The sequence below is a fragment of the Oncorhynchus gorbuscha genome, linkage group LG03, assembly GCF_021184085.1.
Source record: "Oncorhynchus gorbuscha isolate QuinsamMale2020 ecotype Even-year linkage group LG03, OgorEven_v1.0, whole genome shotgun sequence".
Lineage (NCBI taxonomy): Eukaryota > Metazoa > Chordata > Actinopteri > Salmoniformes > Salmonidae > Oncorhynchus > Oncorhynchus gorbuscha.
The window spans coordinates 35,361,792-35,370,976 of record NC_060175.1 but is presented as its reverse complement, the minus strand read 5'-3'; the positions used below and the strand labels follow the sequence as shown (position 1 = coordinate 35,370,976).

Here is a 9,185-nt window from a genome sequence, read left to right as displayed (position 1 = left end):
ACAGCCGATCTAAACTGTTTCGTATGCTGTCTTTAACATTACTACCACTGCCGAAGTTCTAGTTTTAGGTATACAAATATGTGATTGAGCTTGTTTTTCACCCAGGTCAGTATAAATGTTTGAAGTCAATATGCATTATTAGACATGATCAGTGACTGTACCCGACTCTTTCGCAGTCTTATGATTGATATTTTATCCTTCAAACGATTTTACTACACTTCTTCTTCCTAACCACTTGATTTTCATAAACCCTCCACTCATCAACATCTTTAGGGAACAAAAATTATACTGCTTATGGGCTGCAGCCTAAATGAAACCATCTTTGATGAATACAAGGGCAGCCTAGTTTAGTAAAAATACAACACTGGTGAAAACGGAATTGCCAAGAGTGTGCAACAAATCATTGCATGAAAGAAAGACAGCCTACAGGGAATAAAAAACTATCACATTTTCCTCAGAATTAAAAAACGGGACTTTGTAAGTCCTAGGTCCTATGTGACATTTAATGTGCAACATGTGGGTCAGTGGGGGAAGATGGCAGTCCTTAGCGGAGCCACAAACTCGATACACGACATTCTGTTGATGAGAATCCATGGGAGTTGGATTAAACCGGTCTGTATCCCGGAAATTGTTTAGGATTTGAGGTAAACGCTGCCGGGAGATGCTGTCGCCGCAAGAGAAAACAAGCGTAGAACCAGAAAAATAAAATCACAGAATCGAGGCCTATCGTGACAGGTACGGGAGATTTTCGAAAAAATATTTGTGTAGATGCTGTTTCTACAGATGTTTTGTTTAAGTGTATAGCTGACGATGCCATCAGCCAGATAGGCTAGCCGACTGATTAGCTGTAGCAATAGTGAATGTTTCTGGACAGTGGGTACCATAGCAACCGCTTAAGTAACATTATTAATGTAACTAGCTAGCCAGACATGCTAAAACGTGGAATTGAGAGTAAACACTTGTATATACAATGTTTGCAATCGATATGATTTAGCTAGGCATCATTAAGAGTAATATTTTCTTTTCTTTACTATTTTGTTTTTGTTAAATCGAACTGTCACTGTCTGTCTTTCTGACTTCGGTAGCTAGCTAGCCAATGTTCGGTATCTGAAAGCAATTGGCTAGTTACACTAGTAACGTTCGTTAACAACTTTATCAGTTAGCAGGCTGGCCAGACAGCTAGCTAGAGGTGGCTGAGCTCAGTTAGCTAGCATGTGCTAACAAACTAGCCAACTAAATGAGCCATCTGACTAACGTCAAATATCATAACGAGCTAGCTAACCCTTTCATCTGTGCTAACACAATATTATTTTTGCTAAGGTAGTACAGGTTACAACCCCCACCAAAGTGAACAAACACGGGTAACGTTACCCAGCAAGAATAAAATCTGTTTGGTGGTTATAATAACTTGCATAACCAATGTATCTATAAAAGTAGCTAGCTTTTTAGGCTGTCGCACTGTAAACAAGTAAAGTAGCTAACTAGATGTTTCGATACACATTGACTGAGTGTTAGTGACTTTCTTCCGTACATAAACTTAGCCAAATGTATCTTGGTTTTGCCCAGTTAGTCTTTCATTGTTATGTACATGGCTGGTAGCATATTTGCTTGTATTGCAATCTAGCTCTACCAACCAACTATCCTAAATTACAGACAGTATAGGCCTAGTCCACAGTCTTGAAGAAATTGATAGCTAAGTGTTCAACAAAAGGCCATTGTATCTAGCTCCATTTCATGTCCCCTGAAATTGCTTGTCTTGGCTCAATGAGGGCCAGTTGCACTTCAGGAATTTTCATCTACTATGCATTTCCTGGAACTGTGAATGTGTGTACAGAAGAACAACTGTAATAATTTAGAGGCTCTTGTCTACATGTTTGTTTTTTCCTTCAGTTAGCTGGTGATAGAATGGATGAAGTCTGCAATGGTCATCCCTACATGTCAGGTATGGAGGGCAGGGCATGGACAGTCCTTTGTATTAGCTGACTTACTGACCTTATGGTTGTGACATTATTGAGATGACTGAATAGAATGTCAGTAGGCCTGTGTGGTGTGTCTGTGTGTGTGGACTGCAGGCAGTGGAGACTCTTCGAGGGAGTTTTCAGGGGCCGTGGGAGGCCGCACAGTGAGCACCCCCAACAGCCAGCACACTTCCCCCAGCCGTTCTCTTAGTGGTCAGTTCCAGTTAGTCAATGCAGAAGTAGGGAACTTTATTATTCCCAAGGGAGCGTATGGTAGTTGGTTTTGTGGCTCAGATGTTTTTATTCAACTTTAGCAAGCACAGCTGTGTCTGCTCTCATCATATGTCACTCTCATGGTCTATTCGCTGTCTCTCTCCAGCTAACTCCATCAAAGTGGAACTGTACAGTGATGAGGAGGTAGGCCGTGGCACAGTACCAGAGGATGAGAAAGGGGACATGGTGGAGGAGGGGGATTCTGAGCAGGGAGGAGAGGCAGGAGGTGGCTACAGGGAGCTGGCCAGTCCGGAGCCCATGTCACCAGGAGGTGCCACCCGGCTGCCCAATGGGAAACTCAAGTGTGACGTCTGTGGGATGATCTGCATTGGGCCCAATGTCCTCATGGTGCACAAACGCAGCCACACAGGTGACTGACCAATTAATTGAGTGATTAGTCCTTTATACGATAAGATTAGTTTGCGGAGCAGATCTGCCCCGAAACCAGGTTGACATTATGATTTGGGCACGTGACTGGGAGTGAAACTGATTTCAAATTACTCAAACTGGTTTGAAATTTGATTTGTTCGGGGTGTGTAAACGGGTATGTGCCTCCCCCAGGTGAGCGGCCATTCCAGTGCAATCAGTGTGGGGCCTCCTTTACACAGAAGGGGAACCTGCTGCGTCACATTAAGCTGCACTCAGGGGAGAAGCCCTTTAAATGTCCCTTCTGCAGCTATGCATGCCGCAGACGGGACGCTCTCACCGGCCACGTCCGCACTCACTCGGGTGAGAGGGATACACTTATTGTACACACATTATCACACACACTTGGGTGAAGAAAATAGGGTCTGAGTTGAGCCTGTCAGTTCCTGTGCAAAGTACACACACACACACATTCTGTATGTATTGTATTTACGGTACGTTGACTTTGTCCCCAGTGTCGTCTCCCACAGTGGGAAAGCCCTATAAGTGCAGTTACTGTGGACGCAGCTACAAGCAGCAGAGCACCCTGGAAGAGCACCGCGAATGCTGCCACAGCTACCTGCAGAGCCTGGAGACACAGAAGCCAGCCAGTGCTCACACTCAAGGTAGTGGCAAACAAACGCACACAGAGCAACCTATAGAATAGAGCCTTGATAACTTTGACATTTAAATCACATTCATACATACACAAACACTGCATGTTACTGCTTTTATCTACGGTGTGATCATGTCTTCTATAGTAGAGGAGCTGAGGGACCTGGAGTTCATGCCTGACAACCTGCTACAACCTTCCTCAGACAAGATTACGTTCATCGATCGGCTGGCCAACAGCATCACCAAACGCAAGAGATTCACACCACAGAAATTTGTAGGTCAGCACATAATTGGAATGTGTAAAGGGGTGGGGTGAGCAAAGGCACCATTCTCACACACACACACACAGGTAACACAAAGGGTACAACATCATTGATGAGATCAGGTGTCTGTTTAAAAAAAAAAGAAGACCTACCTTCACCTCACTAGTTTGTGGTACAGTGTGATTCCCTGCCTTCCATCTGCCCTGCAGGACAGAAGCACATGCGCCACAGTCTAGCTGACACGCCTTTCGAGCTCAGCGCCGCCTTTGACAAGGACGGGGAGAAACACCACGGTCTGGACCAGCCACACTACACCGTCCTGGAAGGAGGCTACCTGGGGGTGCCAGGAGCTGGTGGATCTGAAGGCCTCCAACCCCTATGGATGCCACCCCCTCACCCCTCCTGCCTGTCAGAGCTCCGGCCAGTCATCACCTCGGCTCACACCCCCATGGCGCCGCTGGGGCCGAGGCTGGACTGCATGGGGGCCGGGGCTGGCCTAGGGTCCACAGGAGTGGGGGGCAGGGAGGCTGCAGAGGGTCACGAGGACCTACCACTTGGCCGCAGCCACGCCCCTTCGCCTAGCAACGTTTGCCAGGACTCCACAGACAATGAGAGCATGCCGGATGAAGTGTTAAGCAATGTGGCGCCTGCCATGCCTCTCCACAACAACAATCACCACCTCCACTCCAACCACCACCCACCCCCTCCGCCCCTACTGCACCACAGGGGTAGGGACAGACACAGCCCAAGCCACGCCAGGGAGAGGGAAGAGGATGGCAACTCTGCCACCCCCCCAGCCCCAGGCTCCCCCACCTCCAGGGAGGTGTTTCGAGTGGTGGACGGAGAGGGGCACGTGTTGCGCTCCTTCCGCTGTGAGCACTGCCGCGTGCTCTTCCTGGACCACGTCATGTTCACCATCCACATGGGCTGCCACGGCTTCCGCCAGCCCTTTGAGTGCAACATCTGTGGCCATCGCAGCCAGGACCGCTACGAGTTCTCCTCGCACATTGTCCGCGGGGAGCACCTGCTAGGCTGAGGGATGGCTGGGCAAGGCCTCTGTACTTAGGTTTTGTTTGTTTTTTTACTCTGAGAGAAGGGCCTGCTTGGGTTTGGTCTGCATCACAATAAGGGGTAGGGGTAGTACTAAACTGCTTTTAGTAAATTATTTGTGCAAAGGCGTTGATACTGTTACCACATAAACCTTGACTTCAAATAAGCACATTAGGTCAATTGCATCACTTTTAAAAAAGGAAAGAGAATCCTCACCACTCTGAATGCACTTTTCAAAATGCATGAATTCTTAATGAGAAAATGCACTTTCAAATAGATTTTATTCTGAAGTAAAGGGAGTGAATGCACTTTTTTTTCTCTCAAAGTGCCTTTCTCTGCTGTGGTCTACCTTTCCTCTCTTATCCCGGTAAAAACGGGGTGCACAAAACAGCGATGCTACCATCTAGACAATGTGATTTATATGTGACATTTTGAGTTGTTTCGTCGACTGCACTGTAATCAATATTTTAACCAAGATAAAAACAAGAACAGTCAGGCTTCCTTGGAATTTATCAAAGCTCTATTTGAAAAGCACTTAACAGATCTATTCCATTCCGTAACACACCTAGTCCCTGGGGGTGTGGCAGACAGTGTTGTTTAAGATTGTGTGTAGATGGTATATATATTACTGTTGGTCATTTATTTTAATGAGTTGCGGTGCAGACTGGACCCAGGATCCCAAGTTAAATGTTCAGAAGAGATTTGAGGGGTTGGCCTCAATGAGGAGTGCACTTTTGAATTTCAGTTTGTGTGTATGTTTGTTATTTTGGAAGTTAAATGAGAGTTTTAGGCTTTTAGCAGTGTGAATGGGGTGCAGTATGTTTGTTTTGTTTCCTTTAATTGCTTTTGTTGCACTGAGATACCTGCCGAGATCATTTATATTTAAAGAAGATTACATTTATGGCCTGCACCTTTCTCTGTGCAACATGTTGAAAGAAATAAAACGTTTTTAAAACTCATTCCACAAAAGAAGAGAGCCACTGCCAACAAAGGGCTGGGATGAGATCTTTGGCCATTTTAGGTCCTTGGTATCCCACTGCTTTGTGTACTACAAAACAAACCTAAACATGATTATTATTTACAAGTGAGACTTAAAACAATTGTATATTCATTGTACTGTGCCTTTCCTGACGTTGACCTGGGGGACATGTATTAACAGCCTTGTCTTGCCAACATATATCTTTATGGATGAGAAGATGTAGTTATTTTGATGATATAACATGACATATCTTGTCTGCCCCTGCTAAGTAGCCTGCCCATGCTGAATGGATTGCCCTTCACTAGTCATTTTGATTTGCACAGTCACTCATTTCTTAAGTAGCCTAATCATGTTGATGTAAATTGTATTACATCGTCCAAAAAGGAAATAAACACGTTTTAAAAAAGCACTCGGGCATATAAAAGATTTTAAAATATTCCGTTGATAAGTACATGTCCAGAAGATTGTCACCTGCTGCTAAGGCATAAATGAGTAGTGTGTGTGGTTGTCCACAGTCCTCTGTGGTTGAGATTGAGTACGTGGTTCTTCCGAAAGTGACGTTGAAATGCTTATTCTTCAATGATTTTCCTTTTTTCTCATTGGACTTGTTTTTATAGAGCACTGATGTTGGTAAACATTTTCCTTGGAATCATGACTCATAGATCCCTTTGGTCAACTTTGACTACCAAGATGTATAGTTTGTATTTTATTTTCCACAACAATGCTTTGCTCAAAGGAACTTGATGAATACACACTTGTGAATTTTAAAAAAGCACTTACATTGAGAGATTAGGAAACTGAGGCTAAGGGGTCAGTTAGGTCCTGATTGGTTTTGGCAGTTACCTTACTTGTTTACCTAATTTCTTTGTCTTCACAGTGAATGAACTTGGAAGCCCGTGGGGTTTATAGCTCTTGATTAGGGCCCCAGAGTTTTCTATGGTCAAGCAAAACTACTGGCCCTACTTATGACACAGATGAAGTATGACAGACTGGAAAATCTGCCATGGGATTTCTTTATAAAATAAATGAAACTTACCTCAATTGTTTCTGGGGGGGATAACGGTTTGGTGAATGTTTATTTCTTTTGGTGGTTAATTTGACCTTTTATGTTTTGACAGCGACAGCTCTGTATCTTCACTATTTGATATTTTAATACATTTTACCAAAAAAAGGACTGTGGCTTTGAAGTGGAGTACAAGAAAATATCAGAAAAGATCTTAAACTATTTATTTACAGGGCATAGTTGCATTAATGTTAATCTGTACTGCTGTTCTAAATGTAATGCCTTATGAACGGATATGTAATTACTCTTCAAATTAGATCATATTTAGAATGTAAATAAAAAATGGTTTGATTATTGAACTGATGTGGAAGTTGTGCATCGTTTCACACTAATTCGAAGGGCAGGATCTCTCCAGATCTGTTGTTTCTCTTTAAAAATCTGTCTATTGTGCCTTACTCCCTGAGGTTCACTGTTTGAGGATGTTGGCTCAACATAGATTTGAGGACAGAACACTTGGTCCAGGGTCAATCTCAAGAAGAAGTAACAAATGTATATGACAGATATTAGGAGGGGGGGGGCTTTAATGAGTGTTAATTATAGCTGTTTCACATCAGTCACCAATCCGACACCTAGCTACATTGACATGACCTTGTCGTTCCACAAATCAGGCTGATGGCACAGCACAAAACTCTAGCTTCTGACTCATCTCACAATAGCTTCCATTTACAAATGTGCCTGTGACTTTACTCATGTGTTATGATGCAAAAACATTTTTTTCTGTAAACCAAATGGCATGTACACAATAATGTACATTAACTGCCAAAGATTGAAGTTTGAGATGTTATGATCTATGTATGATATTACGGGTCTTTATAAGAATTAATTCTGCCTGTCCCAGAGTAGGCAGATGGCTTGTTCTAACAGAGCTATATTAAAGAGCTTGTCAACTGAAATACTAGCAGAGATGTCTGGGCTTTGGTAAGTGTGAAAATGCCAATTCAGTTAACCTAACCAGACAAGGATAATAGGACAGGATGTCTCATACTTGCCCTGGCAGTGACCAGTGCAGTTTCTCTTACATGAAATCCATTTTGACCAGAAGGTAAGCAAATCCTTGAAAAAAAGTAAAGGAGGTGATCCTGGATTTTATTCTTTGGTGTACTACACTGGATTGCCGTTATGCTTTTAAAACCTGGTGCATGTGGTAACAATGTGGTCTGCTAAACCTTAAAAGTTTTCACAAAAATCTAAAGGACAAATGAGTAAAGCTTATTTTGTATTTCCCCTTAAGTCACCCCAGCTTCAGAGAAAAATATTTTGTTACTGATGTGTGCTTGTGTTTGCCCTCGTTTCAATGTTCCTTTCCCTTTCAAGGTTTCTTGATTGCACTGTGTTTGTGTTCCCTTTGACTTGACTATCTGCTCTGTTACCTTTACTCCTGCCCCTGTGAATTGTGTGGATTTGCTTGAACTGCAGAGCCTTTTTTCATGTACCATAATGTAATTAAGTATTTGTGTATCAAGATTAATCTACTGTAAATTTTGTACTGTATTGAAGGAGAGTATTCCAAATAAATACACTTGACTGGCTGATATTTTCTATAATGATAAGACATTCATATTTATAAAGATGTATAGAAATGTTTTGCAAGTGAAAAATATATTCAAATCAATCTGTTTTACATGGGCTGTGGAGGAACTCTGGGTGGGCCACCCTGTAGAAAGAGAACACATTCCATCAGAACAGTATTCCACAATCATAACATGCAATAACAGCCAAAGTTAGAGGAAAAGCAAGAATGGAAATGTCAGTTTCTGTATTTGACTGAGGATTCTCTCAATCCAAGCAGATATCCCAGACATGAGGATTTGTGCAGGCCACAGTTGTCAAACTCATTCCATGGGTTTTCGCTCCTCCCTTGTACTTGATTGATCCATTACGGTCACTGATTATTTAGGAACTCCCCCTCACCTGGTTGTGTAGGTCTTAATTGGACAAATTGAAAGGAAATAAAGAAAACTAGCACATAGCCCTCCATGGAATGAGTTCGACATTCATGATCACCATTTAATGGACATGGCAGAGCTTGGTGCTTGAGTATTCACAACTGGGCCTGAAGCGGGATGGTGGTGTGCGGTCCTTCCTGGCCTCTGTGGAGTGGTTCCTGACCACCTTACAGTGGATGGCACAGCTCACGCAGTAGTGCAGTTTCACATAGAGCTTGGGCAAAACAGGCTTGCCAGAAGAAAGGATGTTTGAGTATGAAGTGTAATAAATCAAGGATCTGGTGGATCTAATCAAACAAAATACATGCTCCAGTGCCATTCAATGCTAGCATCACATGACTAGTTGCCCTCAGACCATTCAACAATCTACTCACATTCAAACACGCTAGCCTCTGAGATATCTACGGCAGCAGCCTCAACAATGTTCCTGATGACAAACTTTTTTATGGCCTTGCACATGCCCACAGCCCTTCTTGGCACGACCACAGTTCCGTCTCTTCTTAGTCTATAAACAAAGACATAATGAATATCTTGAAACATCAGCAGAGGCTCACTGTCGAGTTATTCACAAGTGTTCCTCAACTCCAGTCCTTTGTGTAGGTTCATTTCAGCCAATTAGCTACTCCCATTAGC

The 9,185-nt window shown here is 43.2% G+C and overlaps 1 protein-coding gene across 4 annotated transcripts; it reads left to right on the top strand.

Annotated features, from left to right (window-relative positions):
* The first annotated feature begins 448 nt into the window (after window positions 1-448).
* Window positions 449-8,135, top strand: LOC124031279 (zinc finger protein Eos-like). 4 transcript variants are annotated; one of them, XM_046342345.1, is made up of 8 exons: window positions 454-735; window positions 1,891-1,942; window positions 2,039-2,171; window positions 2,338-2,601; window positions 2,793-2,960; window positions 3,113-3,262; window positions 3,398-3,529; window positions 3,724-8,135. In XM_046342345.1, the coding sequence occupies exons 2-8, from the start codon at window positions 1,910-1,912 to the stop codon at window positions 4,548-4,550; spliced, it is 1,707 nt and encodes a 568-aa protein (XP_046198301.1). In that variant the 5' UTR covers window positions 454-735; window positions 1,891-1,909; the 3' UTR covers window positions 4,551-8,135. The 4 variants fall into 4 exon arrangements, with proteins under 4 accessions (XP_046198304.1, XP_046198301.1, XP_046198303.1 ...); XM_046342346.1 differs by having other exon boundaries at window positions 458-735; window positions 2,073-2,171; XM_046342348.1 differs by lacking the exon at window positions 2,793-2,960 and having other exon boundaries at window positions 449-735.
* The last annotated feature ends 1,050 nt before the right edge of the window (window positions 8,136-9,185 follow it).